This window comes from Orcinus orca, chromosome 8 (genome assembly GCF_937001465.1).
Source record: "Orcinus orca chromosome 8, mOrcOrc1.1, whole genome shotgun sequence".
Classification (NCBI taxonomy): domain Eukaryota; kingdom Metazoa; phylum Chordata; class Mammalia; order Artiodactyla; family Delphinidae; genus Orcinus; species Orcinus orca.
The window spans coordinates 47703145-47725896 of NC_064566.1; the positions used below are offsets into that span (position 1 = coordinate 47703145).

At 46.7% G+C, this 22752-nt stretch overlaps 1 protein-coding gene across 1 annotated transcript in view; it reads right to left on the reverse strand.

The window, feature by feature from the left end:
• Positions 1-22752, reverse strand: part of PPFIBP2 (PPFIA binding protein 2) — a 385547-nt gene that overhangs the window by 227846 nt on the left and 134949 nt on the right. Inside the window, exons 6-8 of the mRNA XM_049713952.1 lie at positions 17531-17651; positions 15893-16064; positions 13640-13769 (exon numbers count right to left, since the gene is read on the reverse strand). Of these exons, the coding sequence (XP_049569909.1) occupies positions 13640-13769; positions 15893-16064; positions 17531-17651 (423 nt within the window). The remainder of the gene's footprint in view (positions 1-13639; positions 13770-15892; positions 16065-17530; positions 17652-22752) is intronic.

Genomic DNA, 22752 nt, shown 5'->3' on the forward strand with positions numbered 1-22752 from the left:
TGCTCCCGTACAAATCCCCCACTGTCTCCCTGGAGGCGGGCCCTGCGTCCTCAGGACTTCGGACAGTACCTGGGACCCGGCAGGAGGGGGGAGTCAATGTGGAGCCAGGTACCTCGGGGAACTCTTTCACAGCAGCAACACACACATCCAACAAGAGTCACCACTCCTTCCTTTTGTGGCTTTACCCAACATTCTTCTTCAATTATAAACACACAGTTGGTGTCTCTGTGCTGTTTAAGCATTGTAGGCAAAGCGCAGCTCCAAACCAGAAGGTTAAAATATTTGTGATAGGGCTTCCCTGGTGGCGCAGTGGTTAAGAATCCGCCTGCCAATGCAGGAGACATGGGTTCGAGCCCTGGTCCGGGAAGATCCCAGATGCTGCGGAGCCACTAAGCCCGCGCGCCACAACTACTGAGCCTGCGCTCTAGAGCCCGCAAGCCACAACTACTGAGCCCGCGTGCCACAACTACTGAGCCTGCGCTCTAGAGCCCGCATGCCACAACTGCTGAAGCCCACGTGCCTAGAGCCTGTGCTCCGCAATAAGAGAAGCCACTGCAGTGAGACGCCCGCGCACCGCAACAAAGAGTAGTCCCCGCTCACCGCAACTAGAAAAAGCCCATGCACAGCAACGAGGACCCAACGCAGCCGAAAATAAATTTAAAAAAAAGCAAAATATACATATATATTTGTGATACAAATAATCTATTTGTGCTCATGCAAATGTGGCACATGCAGCTACCTACACAGAGAAGCTCAAACCAAGGCATGGTGTTGTTTCCTGACAAAGAGATGTGATGAAAAATCCAGAATTCTGGTCTTTTGGAGAAAACGCATCCTGGACGGCCCTAAAAATGCATGCTGGTTATGATTCCATACTTCCCTCCTAATACTCCCACATGGCATCAAAATTCCACTGGCCCTTCTAGAAGTACACGTCCTTTATTTCACTTTTGCAGAGTGTAGATCGTGACCCGTCATAGGTTTGTGAAATCAATTTCATGGTTGTGACCGGTATTCTTTTTTCTTAATGAAAAGGTTTTTTTCCTCCAAAATGCATCCCATGGATGTGTATTATTTCATGAAACTTTCGTTGCAGTTTTATATGTGTGCGTGTGTTGTGATGTGTAGAATGTCCTTCTTACTGTAAATCACAGCCAAGAGCATTCGAGGCACACTGCTCGATTCCACGTATAATCAAGGACTTAATGAAATACTGCGCTACACCCTACGTTCTAAGTCTCTGTGAAGCACTGGAAATCCCCAAAGCCAGAGAAATGACAAACTTGGAATACCTCCCAAAAGTGATCCTTATTTGAGCATGGAAATAGCATCATCAAAAATGAGTGACTGAAAAGTTGGGTGGAGTTATATATTTTCCCACTTATTCAATGAACAGTCAGGGAGCATCCTTCACTCCCAGATACTACGCTAGGAGCTTTCATACATGTTATATCATTTAATCACCGCATCAGGTATTTAAAAGCAGATACTAGCAGCCCCATTTTAGGGAGGAGGAAACTGATCCTCAGAGAGATGAGGTAATTTGCTCAAGCACAGCAGCTCTAGGAGCCAGAGCCGGCGGTCGGTTCCCCTCCCTTTAGACCCGAATGCGGCACAACCGGGCTGGTCCACCAGGGCGTTTAACCGGGTCACACCTTCCTCTTTGATTAAATGAATTTGTGCTCCTCAGTTTTTGTCTGCTTCGGACACAGTAGCTCTTGCATTTATCTGTTTTATACCTTCAGTTTCCAAATTAGATTTCGCTTCAGGAAAGAATTCAGGAAAAAAAAACACCCAGACTCCAAAAACTGCACAGAGCTGTGTTAAGCAATTAATTTAAAGCTTTAGGTATGCTTCAGTTCGCTAAGAACCACCTTAAATTTGTACATCTGTAGATGCATGTGAACAGCAGATTACAAATAATCTTGAACCCTGTAGGACCTTCATGGACCCCCTAGTCTGGGAGTCAGACTCAGCAAGTTCTCATATTACAATCCAAATGCAAATCCACGTCAATCCTACTGAAGATTGCCTGGAGCTGTGAAGGTGAACTTGTCTCCTGCCGGCAAAATGGACTCTATTTAAACGTCTTCTATTTCCCTGCTGTCCTCACTCCTCTTCTCCCCCAACACCAAACTCCTTTCCCTATGGCTGGCTGCCCTCCACCACCTCTCTCTCTCCCCCAAATCTACCCTTCCTTCAGCTTCTTCAACCACATGGAGGGCCCCTTATACAACCTCCCACCCCACCCCACGCAGCAAGCACATCTCACTCAGAAAAACAGAGCCTTATAGAAACACAGGTCACCTGATGGTCTCTGAGCATGGAGAGGTGGTGATGGTGGAGGGGGCCCAGGCTTAACTTCTAAGCCCTCCTCTCTGGATGGGAATGGGTGAAGCTCTGAGTCTGGCCCAGATAGGTTTCTTCCTTCATAGCTCTGGTTCCCCATCATGCCCTGGCTCATGGAGTCCGCTTCTGGTCTTTGACAGCTGACCCACGGATCTGCAGTTGCTCAAGGACGCTCCTGAAGTTCAGAGCCATCCACCTCAACTACAATGCAGGGCTCAGTGCTACTGCTATCATTAATTCTGTCCCTAGTTCCTACTACCAAGGAAGTCCAAACCCAGCAGAGCGGGTCCCCTGGGCTCCCATGAACTCAAACACAACCTGTAAAGACAGTGAAGGAAGCTACACTGGGCTGGGGGGCTTTAGAGAATTATTGGCTTGAAATGGTAAGAGGAACATCTTCTGGGCTGAGGAGTCCTCAAAGACTGCCACGTGCTTCAAAAGTCCTCTTCTTTCCTATTATTTCCGTTCTTGCTTTCAAGCATCTCATCTGGCGGCAGCAGCTGGATCTAAAAGCGATTCCCCTTGACAAAGTGCAGATTTCTCAAGGCCTTTGGTGCCGACTGACGTGCGACAGAAGCAGGACAAGAGGTGGAGAGGATGGAACACCATGTGCGACGGCTTAGACTGCCGGACGCATCAGTGCGACCCAAGGCGCTATCCCTGACTTCCCCTTGTTACCCTGAGAGCGTACCATTTCTCTTACTACTTCTTTCTCGGCAAGGACCCCTGGATTCCTATTCCTGATATAAGATTTAGTTCTAGGTGAGCCCACATTCACGTGGTACTCTGGTTCCATACTTGAAGAGCAATGGAAGGGTCACATTATTATTATTTTTTTGGGGGGGTCACATTACTTTTAAGCAGTAGGATAAGAGCCATTAGCACTCATACTGGGAATGGACGCTCTGCAACTTTAAAGAATGTAAAAATTTTAATGCAAGATCAGATTGTCTCACCCCCAGCTACTCACCTCTGAAGACCATGTTGACTAGACCCTGCAGGCTAGAGAGGCGGAACTGCAGGCATGTGGCTGCCCTGCCAGCCTTCAGGGTCCTGTGATAACAACCTTCCATAGCCAAGGGGCCTGGGCTCTCAACGCATTCCTGGACCTCCTGTGCCGAAGTCAGTCCAATTCTCACACCCTCACCTTTCCACCAGGCTGACCCCCAGCCTGCCAACCTGAGATCCTGCTCGGATCCTACCTCAATCCTGAACGCTCGCTGTGAGGAGCTCTGCCATCACGCGCTGGAACACAGAAGCCCACCCTGAGCCCTGGCTGGCTCTTGGTTCACTGTGGCCACAGTCATTGTCACTGGGGGGCCCCACTCACTATCTTTGGATGGAAGCTTCCAGAACTAGGACGCAAGCACCAGATGCTCAGCCTCAGTACCTTGACGACGGACTGTGTAGACCCCTCTGCAGCCAGGCCAATTCCTCCATGCCCATCTCCCCCTCATGAATAGGTGCTGCCTGTTCCCGTTCAGCTCTGCTCCCCGGTGTGGGCCCGTGTCCAGCCAACAAGGAGGGAGATGCAGATGAGCCCAAGAAAAAGCATTCTGTTTGTATCCACACCTCCATGTCCCCGTCAGAGACTTCATTAAGCATTCGTAACAGGAAGACCCAGAATGTCTACATTACTTAATTTTCATCAACCTTAGTCCCTTTGGATGGCATCTGCTGTCTTGATTGCTCTTATGACCTTTCTCTAGTAAACTTTTTCAACCTGGACGCCGACTGTCAGTGTGTACACTATTTAAGGAGTTCCACGCAGATCCTGGGCTACGTAGGGAAAAGAAAATCGCACCTTTGTTTTCCTGCTCCTTTTCATTCTAAACAAATGAAATGCAGTACATGGTAGGAGAAGATCATGTGACGGATCCTCACTCTTCAGGAAACCGTGCCTTTTACAACCCAAGGGAGCCATCATAAGACGGCGAGCTATCCGTGGGTCCTTCAGATCCACACAGCATTTGATTTTTCCTTTGGAAAAATAAGACATAAATGCAAAAGGAAAGCAGCTTCCCCCTCACTTTATACAGTATTTGTGTCATTAGGAGCAGAGAGTCTCTCTTTTGGCCACAACTGTTTCAACACACAAGCTAATTAACCAAACATTGACAATTTGTTTCATTAGGAAAATTTTACTGAACGTCTGTCCTGTGCCACTTACTTTGGTAGACATTGGACATACCACAGTGAGCAGGACGGATGAGTTGATATCATGGCATCTTTGGGGATGGTTCTCTTCACTGCAAGGGAACACCAGTTGGGACAGGGGTGGGTGTTCGCCTATGTCCCGGATATTTTCTGTTTAAAGTAACAGAAATCCTACCTTGTAGTGCTTACGTAACAAAGGAAATGTATGTGCTTACATATTCATAAGGGCCAGAGGTAACACTATGTTCAGGACAGGCTTGATCCAGCAACTCAACCATATGATCGAGGGTCTGAACTCTTTTTCTCTCTCTATTCTGCCACCTATGGGGTTGGCCTCACCCTAACCCTGCTTCCTCTAGAGGTCCAGAGGGCTACAGCTGTTCCTGTCGTGTATGCTTCTTTACTTATATCCAACAAGAAAGAGACAGCGGCTTTGTCCAAGCATTCACACCAAACGCTCTCTAATACTATCTGACTGAATCAGCTTAGATAGTACTAATCCCCATGGTTGGCTTGACTGGGTTAGCCCCGGACTAGGTCTTAGTTCCATTACTGGAGCCAAGGATGGAGCCAGGCTCCTCAGAATCCCCAAGGAGAAGTCATGGCCATCAGAAGGACATCCTGCTGTCTGTGTGGGTACCCACAGCACTAGGCAGGCTCCTTGTCAGCTCTCGTTCTGCTTTTTGTTCTTGGGGTGTGCGAACTAAAGCCATCTACCCCAACACAGCCATGTGTCTATAGGATGCACTCCACGTTAACTTGCCTTTACTATTCTATTGGCTTCATTAACATTAACTTTACTATTCCCAGAGACTCTGGCCAAGACAGATGAAAGTTGCAGACAACATTATTGCTCATTACTGGGACTTTCCAGAAAACCAGCAACTCTTCCTTAGAAAGTATCAACAGACGGTTTATACCCCCAAACTCTCTGAATCCTGGTCTCAAAATCCTCACCTTGCTGTGTCCACCTAAACTATTACATCATGATCTTTACCCAACCCTAACCAAGCTTCCCCATCCCCTGAATCATCTTCCATGCCACACTGAAAGGCCCACCTTAAACCATACTTGAAAGTATCGATCAGACCCTGCCCTTCCCCTTCAATTACCAGGTAAGCAGTAAACTCAGCTTTGTCTTTTCAATAGGTTGTTCTGCTGACATTTGGCAGACAGCGTTCAACAGGCACATCCTCTGAAAGACGCATTTCCAGGAGCAGCGGCCTTCTAGACATTCTGTCCTTTGCCATTATCGATGGAACAATGTTGCCTGCCACATCAGTGAACAAAGGATGTTGGGGAATTCCCTGGCGGTCCAGTGGTTAGGTCTCCCTTTCATTGCAGTGGTCTGGGTTCAATCCCTGGTCGGGGAACTGAGATTCTGCAAGCCACGTGGCGTGGCCAAAAACCAAAACCAACCTTCCCCACCCCCCCCAGCAAAAAGACCACAAAGGATGTTGTAGCCATCAAGCCTTCCCATTACAGCCTCCCCGACGCAGGATGCCCCCCAGCAAACCATCCCCGACAGTGCACCCTGAGGAGACTCAGGATGAGAAAGCACACGATACTGGCCCCAGATAGCTGAGGTGCACATCAAAGGAACGATTTCAGTGAGCCCAGACTCTTGCATCTTCCCTCACACAGAAAAGCGCTAACTTCCTTAACTTGAGATGTTTGGTTTTCTTTAATTAACAGTAATCTTGATGTTCCGACTACCTGGTCTTTGTTGCAAAAACTTCTATGTATCCTGGTTCCTCCCCTGTCTCTTTGGAGCAGTCCCTCAGAGCTGTCAGAGAGGCTGCGTCCTGGGCTGAAGTTCTCAGTATTGTGAGACTATTAAAACATAACTCTCAACTTCTAGGTTGTGCATTTTTTTTCAGTTGACACCAGGATGCTCCACCCTTGCCTTGGCCCCCTAACCCAGGAAGTCCTCTCCTCCCCACAGATAATCACGAGGGAGTGTGGCCCTTTCAGAGGTTGGCATAAGCCATTCTAGTTCATTTCATCTACGGGGGGAAGAACTGGCCCATCAGCCCACAGTATTAGCAGTCACACCGGAATGCCATTCTTGGAGATGAGACTGCTGAAGGCCCACGCCCATTGTTAGCCACTTTCTTATTTAATTGCTATTCAAGTGTGCCGCAGGAACGCTCCAGGGCAGTGACTGCTGGGACAGGGTCATTTGTGAGAGAGGAGAGTCAAGATGCAGTTGACTTTCTGTTTGAGCAGCAATGTTATTTTCCAACACATTGGTATTATCTTTTATACCTCTAGTGTTTACCTTAATGCTTCCGCAGTTTGTATGACTGCTATTTCTACAGACACCTGGAAGAGTTACCGGTTTTGTACCCCAGTTGAAGATGAGAAAATGCTTTGCATCCTTTTTTTTTTTTTTTCCTAAACCAGATAATTCTACACAAGAAGGAGGACTTGTTTGGGAAATACTGAATGCTCTTGGCTTTGTTTGCTGACCATTCCCTCCACCAGCTGGAAACACAACGCCCCATTAACACTGACCATGCCTACTGGTCCCAACTGCATTCTGGTCACTTACATCAACTGGCAGAGATTCTAAGAGGTTTGTTACATGTTTTTCAGATCCCCAACATGTAGCACATTTCTTTGTTCTTTGCATTCAGTTGTGCTTCAGTGGCCCTGCTGGTGTTTATGGATATTGGCATACTAAATCCCCCAATGAAAATAGTTTATTTTTTGCAAAAATATAATCTCAATGCTAAGTCCTTTATTTTGTCCAAAAGATGCATTCCCTCTATTTTTCTCTTTTTTATCTTCACAGGTAGGGGGAGTGAATCATTACCTGACATAAAATTGCTGCTAAAATGTTTCCCTGGTGAGAAAAGCCAACCTGTGGGCTAATGTCCTTGTCACCCCTCCTGATCTGTTCTCATTCAGGGTACAGCAGTCTGCCATTCACCGCAGGGATGTCTGTGGTTTCTGCTTCCTTCGTCTCTTATGAAAGAAGATACTGAAGCACTCTAGAACCTGGACACGCATATCATCAGCATGAGGGGGACCTTCATGATTTACTAAGGTGCCTAAGTTATTGTTCTGAATGTTTCTCAAGTGCACTCGAAATGCAAAGCCACTACCATCAGAGGGCAGTTCATGGGAACCAAGGGGCAAAATGGTCTCTTCTCACGTCCTTCTCCTAAATGGAGAAAAGGTGATCAAAGCTTGGAGCATAATAAGGACCATCTCCATTTGAAGAGCCTACTGTAAACTTAGTCTTGATACCTTTTTTTTTTTTTAGTCTTGATAACTTTTACATCTTGCTGCGAACTGACTTCTCCTTTGGACTCCTTTGTGTGGGAAACTGTGGGACTTTAGAACTAGAGGAACCCAACTGCTTTCCTTATGTGTCTCCTTCATTCATTCTTTCATTCATTCCTCAAATACTAATTTAATACCTGTGTAACAGGGACAGTATTTCCATTCTCCATAAATCATGCTGTCCCATGCAAAGGAATCAATGTTATATGTTCCTACAAACTGAGGGCAAATAACGTGATGATCAGATAGGTCAATGACCAGATAGTCCCTACAGAAACAAAAGTCTCCAAAGCCAGGCCTGTCAAGAGAAAAGAGACACATCGAAATCCCAAATGTTCCCTCTACACATTGAGAGGAAACCTTGGAGATCTGAACCTAAGTCATAGTATAGTATAAAGGAAATCATGCTCTGATACAAAGGAAGGTTCCACCAGCCGGAAAGAGGATGTAGAGAGCCTTTGGTAGGGAGATGGGGGGCGGGGCTTGATGTGAGGTCCTGGCTTCACCGCTCAGGCTTGAAGTCTCGAGTTTCAGGTGGGTCGAGGAGGAAGGTGAAGGCAGAAATGGCCCCTGTGCCAACACGGGGCTAGAGGAACAGGCAGAAATGGCCACGTAACTTTATGGGCATGAAGAGGGTGCCTGTAATGGCGCTGAGTCTCCTGCAGCTCCTGTGTGTCCCTGAATGCTTGGAAGATGTGGAAAGGAGGTGACAACATTGGCCGACAAGGTTTTTTTTTGGGGGGGGGTGTCCAGTAAGTGGGAAAGTGACCTGTACCAAGGGCTGCAAAGAAAAGCTCTCAGGCGAGAGGTGTGCCAAGGCCTCAGAGATCTGCAGGGCAGTCAAGAGGCGCAGTGTGGCCCGGTCAGCCTCGAGGGGGTCCCAACAGCACACGTCGTGATGACGTCATCTGATGGCCAAAGACAAGCTGGACAACACGCCTGGTCAGATGCAAGCACACAGATCTCCCCTTGTCACCAGGGCCTTTGTGCTTCTCTCGCCTAGGCGCCAGCTTGGGAAGGAGGAAGGAGACAGGAGGCAGGTTGCAACTCCCTTGGGCTTTCCCACCCTGTGCCTAGTGCCTGCTTTTTTCCTTCTGGTTTCAGTTTCCTTCTCTGCTGGTCTAGCCCTCACCAGGACCCCAGGCCTACACACACTCAAACTCCCTGATGGGAACCTGATCCAGGTTCAGTTCCAGTCAACCCCTCCTCTTTCTGGGGAATCACTCCTCTTTCCTAACTCTGTTGTGAATAGCAGTTGGCCCAGAGTAATAAAGCTTTTGACGCCCTCACTTCAAAATCTTCTGGGAAGCAGAAGATTGGGGTCACTTGTGTCCATTTCCCTGTCCTGCCAGGGGGACACTTCTCAGCAAGTCTCCTCTCAACACTCCTGCTGGAGTGGGACCAGGTCACATTTCCATGACCCCTGACCTCTGGCAAACTGGACCAGGGGTGGACACTTAACCCAACCTGGGTAATCTTGGGAATGTGTGGACTTTGAAGACTCCAGGTAGGCCCTGGTGGGCACTTGATGGATAATATCTAGAGCTTGTTTAAAGGGCCTGCTAGAGTAACTCCCAGTCGAGTCTGGGTGATGACATTTGCCTTAGCTATACGGCTCTAAATCTACACCCTTAAGGCGGCAGAGGCTGGAAGTTTCTGCCAGGGTGTGCTGTACCACACCTGCCCCTAGTTATGCTGGGAACTGCATAACCCTGAGTTGCAGGGGGCTTCCAGCTCTTTGAGGTGGCCCTGCAGACTGTCAGACTAACCAGGTGCACAGAGAAAATGCTGAGCTTGGAGACAGGAAGATTTGTTCACACCTGAGCACCCTTGAGCAGGACTTTGGGGTTTAGAATCTTACGTCTGTCAATCAGGGGAATGCTGCGGACCTTCACATTCTGTATTCTGATTGGAGTCTATCCCTTATAGAAAAGTAAAAACTGACTTAACCCAATGGTGTCTGTGGTCTGCTCTTCCCACCAAACCACGTTTACTACTTGTTAATCCAGAGGTCAGGCAGCACTTCACACGGAAGTGATGAAAGCCTGGAACTATTTCTATTATTGTCCCCGGAGCTGCGTGGTGTGGGCCAGCTCCACGTGCAGGGGTGGGAAAGGTGCCGGGATGCGGCCAGGCCAGAACCATCTTCTCTTGGATATATGGAGGAGAGGGCTGTGGGAGCTCTGTCAGAGCTCTGTCATCCCCTGAGGCTCCGTGGAGGGGATGCTCCTGTCTCCAGGGCCCAGGCAGCCCACCGAGGGAGTTTACACAGCTTCCCAAGCCTCTGACATCATGGAGAGAAAAGGGAGCGGCACTGGCTGACCTTTGAGTGTGCAGTGAAGCCATCCAGATTCTCTGGGAGAGAAATGGATTTCTGAACTCATTGGCTTTGAAGACTCCATCTGCCACCTGCTCTGGCAAGGTCAGGGGGTGTTGGATGCGGCCCCAAGCAGGCTGCCAGATCTCTGCAGGGCTCAGGGTCCAGTCCTGACCTGGTCCCTCAGCCCCCGGCAGCGAAGAGCTTCTGCCAGGCCAGCCTCCCTTCGTACTAAATCCTAACTACCCCAGATCTTCTCTCTTCTCTTTCTCTCTCATTCATTCTTACACAAATGCTTATGTATACACACACACACACACACACACACACACACATCCAGAGAAGTGCAACTTAATTGCTGTTTTTGTTTTACAGCAGAAAATTTAACGGTTCTTAGTGTAACAGCAACTTATCTTTAAGGCCAAGGAAGACAGGAGAAAGAACAGAACTGAGATACGTGTGTCTATATCCAGTCAAGTCACAAATGACCCCTTCTCCCAGTGGGAGGTCATGGCTCACCAGCATGTGGGGTGTGGGGTACGCCCAACCTTCCTTTTTCCCTCCGTGACCAACATTATCATGTTTCTTTGTGCGACAGTCCCATGAGGACACACAGCAATCCCTCGGAATGTGGGACATACACAGTAATGGTCATAACTGGGAATTTTACTGAGCATTTACTGGGTGCCAGCCATGGTGCTTCACACACATTAGATTCTTTAATCCTCACAATCACCCTTGTGGGACAGGCACTACCACAGCCACTTTACAGAGGAGAAAAACCGAGATTCAGCAAGGGAAAAACAAGCAACTGAGTGGCAGCACAGGGATTTGAATCTAGGTCCATCCACGTCAAAACCGCTCTGCCCACGGCCTCCTCCATCCTGACAGCTGTCAGCAAAGCACGGTCACCCCTCTGACACGGCTTTTCATCTCATCCGGTACCACTGTCCCAATTCCGCTCATAACATGTTTATTCTTAAAAGGGAAAGTATGGCTTCTCCTCTCAGGATGGATCCGAAGTCCCAGGCATGTACTTCAAAGACACATGAAGCAACAGGGCAGGAAAAGCCTTCCTTGGTTTGCCTTTCATATAAGGGACATTTCATTTCCTTAGTTCTGCTGCAACCATTGAGAAAAGACCACTGAATTCGCCCAAGTAATTCTAGCTGCTGTAACAAATAACCCCCAAGTTTCAGTGGTTTAACTCTAAAAACACGTATCTCTCACAAAACTGTCCAACACAGATTTGCAGTAAGCCTAGTGCTCAGGGTTTAAGGCATGGCTCCCGGGCAGCCAGTCATAGGGTGCTTCCTCCTGGGCAGTGAGGGCAGCCTCCCAGGCCCGCTTTCCACATGTTCCCTCCTGTAAGGTGCACGCGCCGTGCTCGGGGCCCTGTGTTCACAGCCCCATCCACAGTCACTCCCTGGCAAGGTCACTGAGACAGAAGTGCTTGTGCACACAATCAGGGCTCCTGTCTCAGCCCCACGCCACACCCCTGATCCTCACTCCTTTCCCATTTCCTGTGTCCCCAGCGGCACAGAGCCCTGACAGTCTTTGACACTTCAGGTTACAAATAAGAATGAAAGTCGGCAGTGACTGTAAGGGCGCAAAAAGCCTATCACAAGTGCTCTAACTGCCCCTGCTAGTGACGGGCTCTGGCAGTCCACAGATAGACTCCTCTGAGAATTCCACCAGGAACTGAAGAAGTGACGTGCACTGTAGCTAGCACCAGTCCCCCGCACTGTGAGGTGGTTCACAGGTTCTATGGTCTCCCGTACGGATTAATTTTGAGCCCAGGAAACAGTCTTCACTTCTACGGCCCAAGGACAGAGGTGTCCTCAAGGACCTGCAAATTAGGAGGGCCCTAGGCTCTCCTTGAGAGACCCTGTCCTGTTCCTCCCCTCCGGCACGGTCTCCAACAAAGAAAGACTGTCCCTTCATCCTCTGGGGCCCTCCTGCCTCTCTGTGGCTGCCCTACATGTTTACTTAGACTCTCCTGACGGGCCAGGGCAGCAGAATCCACACTGGGTGAGGCTCTGGTCTTGGCCTCTCAGGATGGCTTTGCAGGGAACAGAGCTGCCTGCTCTGGGAGAGTGAGAGGAAGCTCTCTGCCTGGAACCCACGCTCTCTGGTGTCCCTTTTCCCAGGGGCTCAGGTTCTCTTCGTTTCCCAAGAGCAGGAGGGACTAATCCTTCATGGACAAGCTCATCCAACCATGACACTTGCTTCCCTGGTGCCCCCGTAGCACTTGATGTTGATGATAACGCTTATGACTGTGCACCTCAGTGATTAGTTTCCATGCCATCCTCTCTCTTATGGTCTATAAGCTCTTCAAGGAAAGGAAAGGTTTCTTACATCTGTATTTTCTCTATCTAATATGGCATTTGCCCCACAGAAATGTCACTTAGAGAATGCAATTTATTTCTGAGAGAATGAGTTAGTAAATAAAAAAGAGGGTGAGTCACTGAGAAAGGATGAATGGGGGAAAAATAAATGAGAAGGAAAGGATGGGGGAGTGAGTGAATGAATGAGGGTGGGAGGCAGAACCATGGTCCACTGCCTCCAAGTATCCACTCTCTTCTTCTACCTTGCAACGAGAATCCTGCTTTTTCAGTTGGGCACATTGCCACCGACAAAAAGAATACACTTCCTACCCTCCCTTGCAACCATACATGTCTGTATGACTAAGTTCTGTGACTAATTTAAACGGAAGTAGCAGTGTTGCATAAGACATCAAGGAAAACCCTTTAAAAAGGAATGTGTATGCTTTTGGCTCTTGTCTTCACCTTTCTATGGCCTGGGAGATATGTGATGGTTGGAGCTTAGCAGCCATGTTGCTCAATGAGGTGACCTCAAAAAAACCAACCAACCAAAAAAAACACACCTCACACTGGGACAGGGAAGCAGAAAGACAGAAGTCTAGAATCTGTCAGCCACAGAGCCACTTTAACAGCCTAGACAACCTTCCTAGACAACCTTCCTCTGGACGTTTCTTATGTAAGAGAGAAATAAATTTCCATTTCACTTATTTTGTGGTTTGTTGACTTGGGGGTTTTTATCATATACAGTTGATACTAAGCAGTTTGCCCAGAATCACAGGTTCATGCTACGGCCAGTCTCAGAATCCATGCTTCCTCTCTCCCGGTCTCAAGTTTTTTCTGATGCTAGCTGTAAGTCACTCTATGATGGCCTGGACCTCCACACTCACTCAGATCCTTCAGGTGTCCTCCAAATGTCAACCCAAAGCCATAACATGAAATAAGAGAATCTTGATCTTTTTTGAAAACAATCAAAGTAACAGATGATCCCCGATCAATGTTCAAAACCTACCAGACCGGCAGGGAGCACAGACTCAATCTCAGATTGAATGGAATTCCCAACAAGCGGTCCCAGGAAATGCAACCAGGGAAACACATCGATGACCATAGACCCTGGTACACTCACATTTTTGGTGGCTCCTGCATTTCAACAGTAAAGCATTTATTCTTCTGCAAAGAGGAGCACGTGGGAGTAGGGTCTTACCTCCACCAGGGAATGCCAGTGTGCAATGGGCTTGCGCGGGTATGACAACATCTCACTCCAGTGGTCTCTGCCCAGCCTCTCAGCTTCGTTGCCTACTTGACACACGCCGATGATCTCATTGTGACCTACACTGTGAAAACGGTGCACAATAGTTTTTTCCTGAAATTTTGGTATGTAAGAGCAGCAACTACTCAGTTAAACTGACAGAGGAATTAGGGAAGGGGTGGTCCTTTTCATTCCCTAATTTAAAACTACAGGCCAAGCTTAACAGCCACCAAGACTCGGGTTACAATATTTCACTCGGGGCACAGAAAGGAAGACCAGAATCTGGCCCTCACACGGCTCAGCTGTTGGAACACTGGCGTGGCTTAGCCTGTTCCCAAGAACCTGTGTTGGAAGAACTCCCCGCTGCATGCAAAGGCTGTCACCTCTGGTTCTGGAACAAGATTGACCTCAGGCCTCCAAATCCATGTAATGAAAAGGGGGCTATCTGAAAAGAGTTCCTTGCACTAATGGCTGCTTCATTCCTGCAAGAGGGAACCAAGTATGGGTAAGGGAGAAGCTCTGAGTCTGTCAGCTGTAGCCTTGAGCTCACAAAGGGGGCAGAGTGGAGGAGGCTCCTGGATCATCTTGCAACCCCTCTCTTTAGAGAACATGTTGTCTTTTTGTGCTCTTCCCTCCTTCCTTGCAAGCCCAGCTTTGCTTCTTTGACCCAACTTGAGTTCCCTACTGCAGAAATACTCAGCTCCTTTAATACTTAGCTAGTATTTCTGAAACATCCCTGGGTAGATCTCTGCCTTGGACCATTTCTTTTTTTCCTTAACGGTTTTTGGTTAGAAGTCCTTTGCATATATCCAGAATGACATGGCCCATCCTTTAACTCTCTGGGATCCAAATTCACAGACTTCTTCTCTTTCTTTTTCCTTCCTACAAGGATGAGGGATTTTTCTCCTATTTGTGTATAGGGAGCAAGGGGGAGACAAGGGTGGGGAAGCAGTGTGAAGGATATTGGATTCTATGCTCATTAAAATCAGCTGCATGAAGAAGCCCCATGAATTCTGCCATGGATTTTTCCAGGCCAGATTCATGAGTTTACTGAGAATTAAATTGAAGCAGAGCTCACATAATCAGATTTGTCGATGCGGGAAACTTGGCAATAGCTTGAAAAATACTGGCCCAGCCTTCCACGGCTGGTGGGCAATGTCCCCTCCTGTGGCCCGACACTATTTGTGTTGTGTGTCGTCCAGAGGAGACAAGATGAGGTCTACTGCCCAGCGTGGGCTATCACACCCATGGGCAGCTGAGCCAACCCACGTGCCCCCTGGGTTGCAGGACGATTATGCTTCACCCAGGCATCTCTGGAAAGAGTGTTCAGGGCATTGAGGCTGCCTTACTGACATTTCAGGGGTCTGTGGGAAAATTTTCAGCTGCAAATAATACTGTAAGATATTAGAAGTCAGACTTTTTTTTGTTTTTTTTATAATTGTGCCCAGACCATGTGGGAGGTTTCCAATTAAAAACAGACTTTGCATTTCGGTCTAATGACTAGTTTAACATGTATAATTCCCTGTTGGTACTTCCTTTGCATATTAAAATGACTGTTTTTCAAATCTGTCCTTTAAATACACAATTGGCTACAATGCAGGCTATAAATATCTCTTCTGTGCTGTATTAATTAGAAAGTCGAGCATCTTATACATTTTAATGTACTCTGTCATCCATACTGACTCTAGCATTTTCAAGAGAACATTTCTGTGTTCGCTTTCAGACTTACGTGGATAGAAACGATCTTTATTAAACACATAGGGAGAAGAAAAAAAAAAGAACAAAATTATGTATTTAGAAATGTTGATGGTCTGGCTAAGGTAATCATTCTGCTGTTTTGAGTGGAATCTTTCTGATAAAGGCCAGGTAGGATTGCCAGAGAGAAGATTATGATCTGTGGGGTCACAGTTCTCTAAGGTGAGATTCTGAGGGGTGTACAGGGATGGAGAGGGGAAGAAGTAGAGGAGGAAGGAGAATGGAGGAGGAGAAAGAAAGAAGAAATGGGAGAGCTTAGAGGCACTTTGGTAATCTGACTCTACCCCACTGCTTGTAAAATGGTGACTCCTTGTCAATCAGCTCTCAGAGTCTCACCTGACTCTCCTCCTGTGGCTGCACTAAGACACCAGCTAAGAGTCCACAGCTGGCACCCCCCGTGCCCCAACCCTGGGCATAGTGGACTGCAATGAGAAACAGCTCTAGGCCTCTCACCGGTCGTAGTCCATGACCGCTATGGACAAGTAGATTTGGTCAATATTCTCGGGAGGGACGTCAAAGACTATGGCTTCGTTGTAAACAGGGTTCAGAGTGTTCCTCTTGGTGGACGTTTTCCTCTTCTTCAATCGTCTGCCATCAGACATCAATGAGACTTTCACGTAGGGATCTGTACAGACCATGAGAAGCAGAGGTACTGTGAGGATACATGCATATCTAGGCCAGCAGTTTCGTCACGGCAGACTTTCAAGGACCATGGTACGCAGAACCCCTTTACCTGCCTGTGGACTGGAGTTTGAGGATTTTAATTAACACGATGTCTGGGCAGGGACTGGAGTTGGGATAACTGAGTCATTCATTCAGGAAAAAGCACAGGACTCTCTCCCCTCAAAATGAGTGGAATTTAAAAATAGTGTGAAAACATGTTACCGAATTAGATTAGGATCCAGGACCTGCTTGGCTGTCACAGGAAGGGAAATGCAAAGCCATTTCCAAAGCATGGGGAAACAGGCTGCAGGGCCTGACTTGCAGCCACCTCGGGGAATCTTTTTCTAAAAACTAGGTCTTTAGGAAAGGGACAAGCTGAATTCCTAGAGGACTGGGAAAACTTGGGGTGGGGGTGGGTTTCCTTCAGTGCAGGGGCCTCAAGCTCTAGAGCTGCCTGCAGTCGGGGTGCAAAGGGAGAAGCAGTTCAGCGGGGAGAGAAAGGACACAGGCTTGCTTGTGGCGCCATGCTGGGATGGGGTGACAGGTGGCGAGGCTGGACTCTGCTTCAGGTGGAACTTCCTTGGTTTCACCTCACTATTCTGCTCAGTGGGGAGTCCTTCTTGCTTCGCCTGCCTAACCATGTGCTGCTCTGACACCCATACACTGTCTGGGGCGACTTAGAGGGCCAGAAGAGGCCATATCTTCTTTTCTGCTTGAATAAAACACTGGCATCCAGGAAGCAAAATATATTGCACCTGTTGATTTCAGTGACCAAAAGCCAGTGAACTGGGGGTTTTGCGACCACATTTTGGGAGCCCCTGAAGAGGTGGCTTGTGAACTTGTATGAAAGGAACTGCATACCAGGGTATTTTCTGTTAGGGTTTAGAATTTAAGGCTACATGCTTGATTCACTGGAAAAACCAAACTGCATAGTTCACTGATGGACCTTTTATAGAAGGATATTGGATATCAATCTTCTAAAAGCCTGAGGTGATGGTGATTGCTTGTATGTGAGGAAAGACCCAATTAGATAAGCTATATCAGCACGTGCAAACTGTAGGTCCAGTCCACAATTACGTGAAGGAGAAGACCTAAGAGAGAACAATGGTAATAATAATGAGAGCTAACGCTGAGGAGCATTTAGTGTGTGCCAGGCACCGTTCTTAGGGGTCATATGTGTTAACTCACTTAATCCTGTAACGACCGAAAGAGCCAGATACTATTATCGTCCTCATTTTTACAGAGGGGGAATCTAAAGCCCAGAGAGATTAAGTGACTTGCCCAAGGTCACACAGCTATTAGGTCTAGGACTAGGATTAAACTTAGGCAGTTTGGTTCCAAAGTCCGTGCACTTTATTACTCTACTGGAAGCTTCATAAGGTGCTACATAAGACCGTAGGAAGAAATCTGCATTTGAGCTTGTCCCACCTGATGCTCCCGTTATGTCCATTGCCTTTAAATTCCTTGCTTTTATAATGGTAATGGTCAGCCTGCCAGCCGTGGGAAGATAGCAGAGGGAAAACATCAGCTCTCCAAGATCCACGTTGTCCTGTTGAGAGAGCACAAACTGAAGCATTAGAAAGTGTCCTCAGCCTGGCGCACACAGAAGCAGGGCCAGGGCAGCATTGCAAGGGGCCGCACTGCTCCTTCCCTTCATGTAATCAATCAGATGAAGGAGACTAAACGCCTGCACTTCGGGAGCACCCTCCCTAAGGAAGCACACTCATCTTTAAACGGCAGAGCTGTGGACACCATCCAGGGTTCTGCCCCTCTATCCAGCTACCTGCAGCCCTGCACAGCATCACACAGGTCCCGCGGCCCACAGCAGCCCCCAGAGCAGAAGCCCCCAAAGCCTTAACTATCCCCTACAGAGCCCCCCGTGTGGCTCCACTCATATCCCCATCACATCCACTCAGAGCCCGCAGGACAAAGCTACACAAGAGCTGCCCCACAGTGCTGGGCTGCCCCACTGGCAGCCCAGACAGGCTCTGCACACAGCCCACCCATAGCCTCGTGCACTCTCTCAGACAGGTCTCCGTACAGCCCCTTGGAGACTCCCAACCCCCATTTCCTACATAGCTTTTCCCCCACAGTTTTACCCACAGGCCTCACATAGCCCGCAAAGTCCTCCAGTCACCGTCCATGTGCATTCTTCCCCTATAGCTCCACACACCTCACTGCAGAGACCCCCCACCCCAAGTTTGCTGCAATACCTCTGTACACTCCTGCAAACACTCCCCATCCCAGCACGTGCACGCGCACGCACACACATACCCCTCCACCCACCAGAGCACCGCACGCAACCTGGTCACATGCAGCTTGTGCAGACCAGCACGTGGCTCCACTGGACCCTGCAAACACCTAGTCCCTACAGGGCTCTCGACGAAGACCCTGCCGCAGCCTGAGAGTGGCAGCCCGTGACAGCCCTGGACACACCTGGACACCTGCCCAGCCCCTGCGCAGTCTCCAGGCAGGGAGAGAGAGGTGGGGACCCAGACCCCGCAGGCCCCCAACGCCTGACCCCCCTGGCTCCCACTTTGCTGCAGCTCTTGCCTTCTCTCGATGTGTCTCTAAGAAGCCCCATTTCCCTCTGCAGGGGAAAACATCTCCTGGGGTAGTGTGCAGTCATTCAAATAGGTCAGAAGACACAATTCTCTCTCTCCTTTTTAGCCCAGGGAAAGTATAACCAGAAAGGAAAAAAAAAAAGCCAGTTCATTTAGTTTCAATTTCTGTGATACCTGAGGTTATCGAGCTGGGTGTCTGTGTCTAATTAATACAGTTTCATACTGACAATGCTCTGGGGAGTCCGGTTTTTGCCCACAACATCCACAGCCTCCCCTCCCCTCCTTGATTCTCCAAGGATGCTACTATTTTTAGAAGCACAGATTGAGCTCTGTAAGGTCACCTCGCCCAACCTCCCTCCTTGACCGCTTCTGCAGGAGGATGAGGCGAAGGGAGTCTGTTTAGTCGCTAAGGCAGATGGATCGCTCTGTGTCCTCGAGCTCTCCCTGCTTCATGTAAATAAATGACCTCTCCTCGCAAGCATGCCAGGCTCTTCTGGTTCCTGGAGCCCTAATATCAACAGACCCAGGTAGCTGGGCCTTTCCCCCTGGGGTGGAGGTGTCACATGGGGCAGGTGCTGGACTGCTTTGTCCGCCCGGGTTCCCAACTGCAGGAGTAGGGTCTGCTGTTACTGAAGGCTCTGACCCAGCTTCCTGCTGGTGGCGGAGGAGAAAGAGCAGGGACAGCTGTCCCCATAAATTATCTTTCCCCCTCTATACTCTCTGGCCTATTCCTTTGCCCTTGGACCTTTCCTGTGTGCCTTAAGCAGAAAGGCCCAGACACGTGTTCTTCTCAGAGGACTTTTCACTGCACCTGGCTCAAGCCCCCTCTCCTCTCATCCTGCCCTAATAATCTTGGTTTTACACAGTAAAACAGGAGCAACCAAAACCATGCCTAAGAAGCTTCATCATCATTTTTGCGCATACATTTTCTCAGGGCCCACACCGCACAGGCTCTGTAGGGCTCAAGATGTGACGATGCAGTCCCTGCCCTCAAGACCAAGGCACATAACTGAATGTAACGTGTCAAGCTACTTTTGCCCTAAGTACATTTTTCCCCAACGTAAACTTCATTCATAAATATTTATATGATATTGCTGTTTGCTCACGAGTTAAAAGGAAAAAAAACTGCGCTTCAGATTTGGTCATATATTCAGTGTATTTGCCCTATATGAACTAGGGCAAAAGTCCACTTTCGTACTTAAAAAACCCTGAGCAAATTAAAGAAAGATTTATTAAGGGGAAAATGCTTGGTTTGATTTCCAAGTGTTTTAAAAATAAATCATTTAAAATTATCTAAATTATGAAGGTAAAAATGATAAAATTCAAAAGTTTTTAAGTATAATCGTAAAATATGTCCTTTTCTTATGTACATACCACCTAAGTCACGCCTTTCCCCAGAGTAACACTGTGGATAATCACGCACATTTTCCTTTTCATCCATCATCCATCCGTCCATTCATTTATTCACTTATTCTTCTAACATTTGCTGTGGTTGTGGTTGCTGAACACTGCTCTCGTCCAGGTGCTGAGAGCTGTTTTTGCCGTGGTGAACAACAGATGTGGTCCCCTGAGAAGTGATGGACTTGCTGGGATACGGAACAGAAGCTGATGGCACCTAATGCTAACCCTGCTTTCTCCCCCTCAGCTGATGCTGATTTGGGGTTAAGAATCTGTAGATATGGATGTTTATAAACATTCCTTAATTCAGCGGTTCTCAACCAGAAGCAATTTTGCTCCCCTAGGGCACATTTGGCATTATTTATAATTGTCACAACTGGGGAGGCAGTTGTGTTACTGACGTCTCGTAGGTAGAGCCCAGGGATGCTGCTAAACATCTTACAATGCACAGGGAAGCCCCTCACTACAATGAATTATCTGGTCCAAAATGTCAATAGTGCCAAGGTTGAGAAACTCTGTCTTATACAGAGGTGCTTATATTGTTAGTAAAAATTTTTCCAGAATACTGATAAAAGTCAAATACGAAAGAGTCGTGGAGTGTTTGGCTTCTTTGCCAGCTTGACAGAAATCAGATATGCAGAGGTGCCCTGGGGGGTACAAGGGGAAGGAAAATGTCACACAAAGAAATGCTTCATTTGCTCCTGCTTTGTGTGGCCAAGTTCCGTATTGTTGGCAAGATATATATAGAGAGAATTTATAGCAAGTGTGTGTGTGTGAATTCTCTACCTGCCAATCTGTAAACTCTTTCTGTGGTATGTTTGCCTGTAGTGGTCTACGATAGCTCTAGTTTTTGTCTAACTAGCACACTTTTGCTTTCCTGTTCTTGGGTTCTTCTGGTGAAGTCCTTCCTAGTTCCATGAAATTCTAGAAGGGCTGCTGCAGGAATTCAGACTGACCAAAATATTCATGCCCCTGTCCACTATTGTCTGTTCAGGGGTGAGTATGTAACCCAAGCAGGGAGATTTAGTCTTCCCTGGGACTGAAAAAATCAATATTGAGAAAGAGAAATTTTAATTTTATTGGGGTTATTCACTGGAAAGATATGAAATTAGAATTGTTGTAAGGTTCTTGTACTGTATATACTATAAGTAGTAATAATATCACTTTAAGTTAGGCTGTATATATTAAAGACATATACTATAAACCCAAAAGAAATGACTAAAATAATACAAGGATTTATAGTTAATAAGCCAACAAAAGAGATAAGATACATGCTTTAAAAATATTAAGTTGATCCAAAAGAAGGCAGAAAAAACTGAAAAGGGAATAAGACCAGAAGAGACAAATATGATAGAAATAGAAAACAAATAGTAAGCTGGTAAATTTAAACTCAACTATTCCAATAATTACATTAAATATAAAAGATCTAAGCATCAAAATAAAAGCAAAGATTAATTCAATAAAATAGCAAGACCCAATATTATGCTCTCTACAAGACATTTAAATACAAAGATATAAGTATATTAAAAGTAAAAGAATAAAAAAAGATACGCTACACTAACACTAATAAAAAGAAATCTGCAGTGGTTAAATTAATATCACACAAAGTATAGGTAAGAGCAATGAATATTACCAGGGACAAAAAGGGTCATTTTACTATGATAAAGGGGTCAATTCATCAAAAGCACATAACAATTCTAAATATTTATGTACTTTATAGCATACTGTCAGAATACATAAAGCAAAAACGGATAGAATTGTGAGGATAAACAAGTTGTAGTCAGAGATTTGAATACTTGAACAATACTATCAACTAACTTGGCCTAATTAGGGGCATTAAAGAAACACCCTACCAAACAGCAATAGAATACACATTCTTTTCAAGTGTACCCAGAACACGGAACAAGATAGACCGTATTACGGGCCACAAAACAAGTCTCAATTAAATATGAGAAGATTCAAAGTATATTTTCTGGTTGCAATGGAAATGAATTAGAAATCAATAACAAAAAGATATCTGCAAAATCTCTAAATATTTGGGAACTAAGTAACTTCTAAATAACCCATGGATCAAAAGGGAAATCAAAAGAGAAATTACAAAGTATTTCGAACTAAACTGAAATGAAAAAACAACAAAAATTTGTGGATACAGCTAAAGCAGTACTCAGAGGGAAATTTATACCACTAAAATGCTTATATTACACAAGGAGAAAAGTGTCAATTCACTGGTCACCGCTTCCACTTCAAGAAACCAGCAAATAAAAACAAATTAAAAGCAAAAGAAGCAAAAGAAAGGAAATAATAAGTATTAGATAGAATAATGTAAAGATGTATATTTTATACCATAGAGTAGCCACCTAAAGAACCAATAAGTACATGTAATAAGCCATTACTGGAGATAAACTGTAACCATAAAAATACTCAATTCAAAAAAAGGCAGGAAATAAAGAAAAAAAAAAGAAAGAAAGTACAGGTGGAACAAATAGAAAAGACAGATTTAAACACTACCATATTGATAATTACTTTAAATGTATATACCTGATAACTTCAATTGAAAGGACATAAATTTTCTGATAGGATCGTAAAGCAAGACCCAACTACCTATGCTGTCAACAGGGAATCCACTTAAAATATCATGACAGGGGACTTCCCTGGTGGTGCAGTGGTTAAGACTCCACGCTCCCAGGG